Source organism: Coffea eugenioides, chromosome 5 (assembly GCF_003713205.1).
Source record: "Coffea eugenioides isolate CCC68of chromosome 5, Ceug_1.0, whole genome shotgun sequence".
Taxonomy (NCBI): Eukaryota; Viridiplantae; Streptophyta; class Magnoliopsida; order Gentianales; family Rubiaceae; genus Coffea; species Coffea eugenioides.
The window spans coordinates 44366279-44368932 of record NC_040039.1 but is presented as its reverse complement, the minus strand read 5'-3'; the positions used below and the strand labels follow the sequence as shown (position 1 = coordinate 44368932).

Genomic DNA, 2654 nt, shown 5'->3' with positions numbered 1-2654 from the left:
AGCTTTTGACTAATTAATGACACTTTTTTCCTGGCCAAAGATTAGGTGCCTCAATTGTGAAAGATATTCTCAAGGATTCCCCATGCAGCATGTCCCAAAAGCTATCCCATATTCCTCACATTCGACGGCCCAAAAAGAGGGAAGAATACCCCACTTTGTCTATTTATAAAAGGATGCATTTGGGATCTTGAAATTTCAGAGCCAAACAACAAATTCAACCATTTCCCATCTTTCCATTATGGCTCCCCTGGCTAAAAATGTCTCCATTCTCTTGCTTGTTCTCCTTCTTTCCTCTGTTCATGCTGAGGCTAGAGTAAGCAAGCATGTCCCTATAATGGAAGCACCAGTACAACCACCATCAATTTCTCCAGCACCAGCACCTCTAACTAGTGAGATTAGCACTGCACCAACATATCTAGAAGTTCCAGTACCAGCACCGATTGAGAGTACTGACTATCCCTATGGCCTTTATGGCGGTGTTTCTACTGTTTCTCCTACAAAAAAGACCATGACCGCAACCACGACCACCACCCTTGGCAATGAGGAAGATGAAATTCCGGTTGAGGAAATCAACAACAAAAGGCTCGCGGAAAACAATGCCAGGTATCAATACTCCAATGGTTACCCCAACAATTACAACAACAATGGCTACTCCAACAACTACAACAATAATGGATACTCCAACAATCACAACAACAATGGCTATTTGAATTCAGTCTACAATAACAACAATGGACATAGCAATAGCCACAGGAATGAGAAACAAGGAATGAGTGACACAGGGTTCTTGGATAATGGTAAGTACTATTATGGTGTTAACAATGAGAATCTGAATCAAAATGGGTATGAATCAGTGAAGGAAAATAGCAATGCTGAAGGTTACTACGGTAACGGTGAAAAGTCCAAGTATGAGTTTGATTCCATGGAAGAATATGAGAAGCAACAGGGATATAATCCAGGCACAGAAAAGTACTATAATCCTTGAACTTGGAAATCAGCCAAAAAGGAATGCAAAGGAGAAGATACGCATTTAACATATTTTACAACAGAATTCAAGCTAAATTATAATGGGATGTAATTTTTTTTTTCCTTCTTGATTTGCTTTTTCCATTGTGTTTGCACAACTGTTTTGCTCTGCAAAGTAAACCAGTGGAACTTTTTGACAAGTCCTTGTGAATTGAATTGGAGTGGACGGTGGACATCAGCTCCATCTTACAGTTGTTCCTTTGTGGCTGGTTCAATTAGATTATTTAAAGCTATGGCGGTATATTCACTATTCTCTTAGCAGAATTTTCCTGCTCGTAGCCAATAAATCGATTTCAATTAATGTACTAAACAAATGAAAAATGCAGCAACTAGATTGTGACAGCAGCAGGTTCCATGATATGGCCAAGATCTTTCAAGTCTCAATATATGCGGTGGGTTCTTGAATTAAGATTCGATTTCATAGGGCTGCTTGAGACCTCCATTTATGTGTCAAGTCACAATTGTATGGATATGGCAAAATATTCCTATGACATGTCTAAGTATGAAACAGCTAAACGTACAAATCTTTATCAGTTCACCTCATAGTCCTTAATTTCCTGTTACAAACCGGAAGGAAATAACAAACTTATCGATCCCCCGTCTAGTTTTAGATTAATAGTTATTCTTATTATAATGCTTTGACTTCAATTGCAAACTTTTGATGGATCTGATCTCTTTTCTATGTCTAAATACATTCAATTAATAAAAAGGTTTTCTCCGCGTTAAGAAATATTTGAGGTGTTAATTCTTTGGGTTTAATCTCAGTGCTATGTCTGAATACTTTCAATTGATAAAAGAGTTTAGCCTTCTCTTCAGGAGCAAGGTCCCGTGTTCGACTCTCTCCTCGTACCGCGCTAGAATCCTTGGGGCGGGCTCTTCCAGCCTGGGGAATTAGTCTGGTCAATTGACCAGGATACCTCCCAATCGAAAAAAAAAAGAAAAAAAAATAATAGGTGCCCGATCTAAAATAGTTTTTTTTTTTAACAAAAGGGAGATTAACTTGAAAAAGAGTCTAGATGCAAGGAAAAGTAAATGTGAATATGTGCTTTTATGTAGTAAAAAATAGACATAAGACAGGGATGATTACTAGTGTAATGGTCTGGGAATGATTTCGTGCATTTTAACAAAATATATTCACGTTCAGAATGTAAATCAACTTGAACATAATATCAACTTAGTATATTTTTTTATAAGCCCTACACGTGTTGTTAAAATAGATTTAAGGCTTGTCATATGAAATGTACATTTTTTTTCCCAATCAGGATCGACTAGGTCTGTTTGGATATGAACCTTTATTTCCAATATTATTTGACTTGTATCATAAACATATTTTTCAACTAATTTTTTATATATTCAGCCATCTTTTTATTCACATATATCGAATCACAAAAAGTGCCACAATATTATTTTAAATAATTTTTTTTTTCAAATGATCTCCTATCTAAACTTTGGATATCACATTATTTACAAAAAAAAAAAAAATATTTGCTTACAGTACAAACGCATTTTTCAACCAACTTTTTAATCTTCCAAACTACATTTTTATCTTGCGTGTATCACATTATAATAAATGCTTCACTACATATTTCACATGATCTCCAATATAGTAGATACACACTCCGTATCTT

At 35.8% G+C, this 2654-nt stretch overlaps 1 protein-coding gene across 1 annotated transcript; it reads left to right on the top strand.

Moving 5' to 3' along the window:
- The first annotated feature begins 213 nt into the window (after positions 1-213).
- LOC113770628 (putative mediator of RNA polymerase II transcription subunit 26) lies at positions 214-1276 on the top strand. Its single transcript, XM_027315150.1, has one exon. The coding sequence runs from the start codon at positions 239-241 to the stop codon at positions 983-985; it is 747 nt and encodes a 248-aa protein (XP_027170951.1). The 5' UTR covers positions 214-238; the 3' UTR covers positions 986-1276.
- The last annotated feature ends 1378 nt before the right edge of the window (positions 1277-2654 follow it).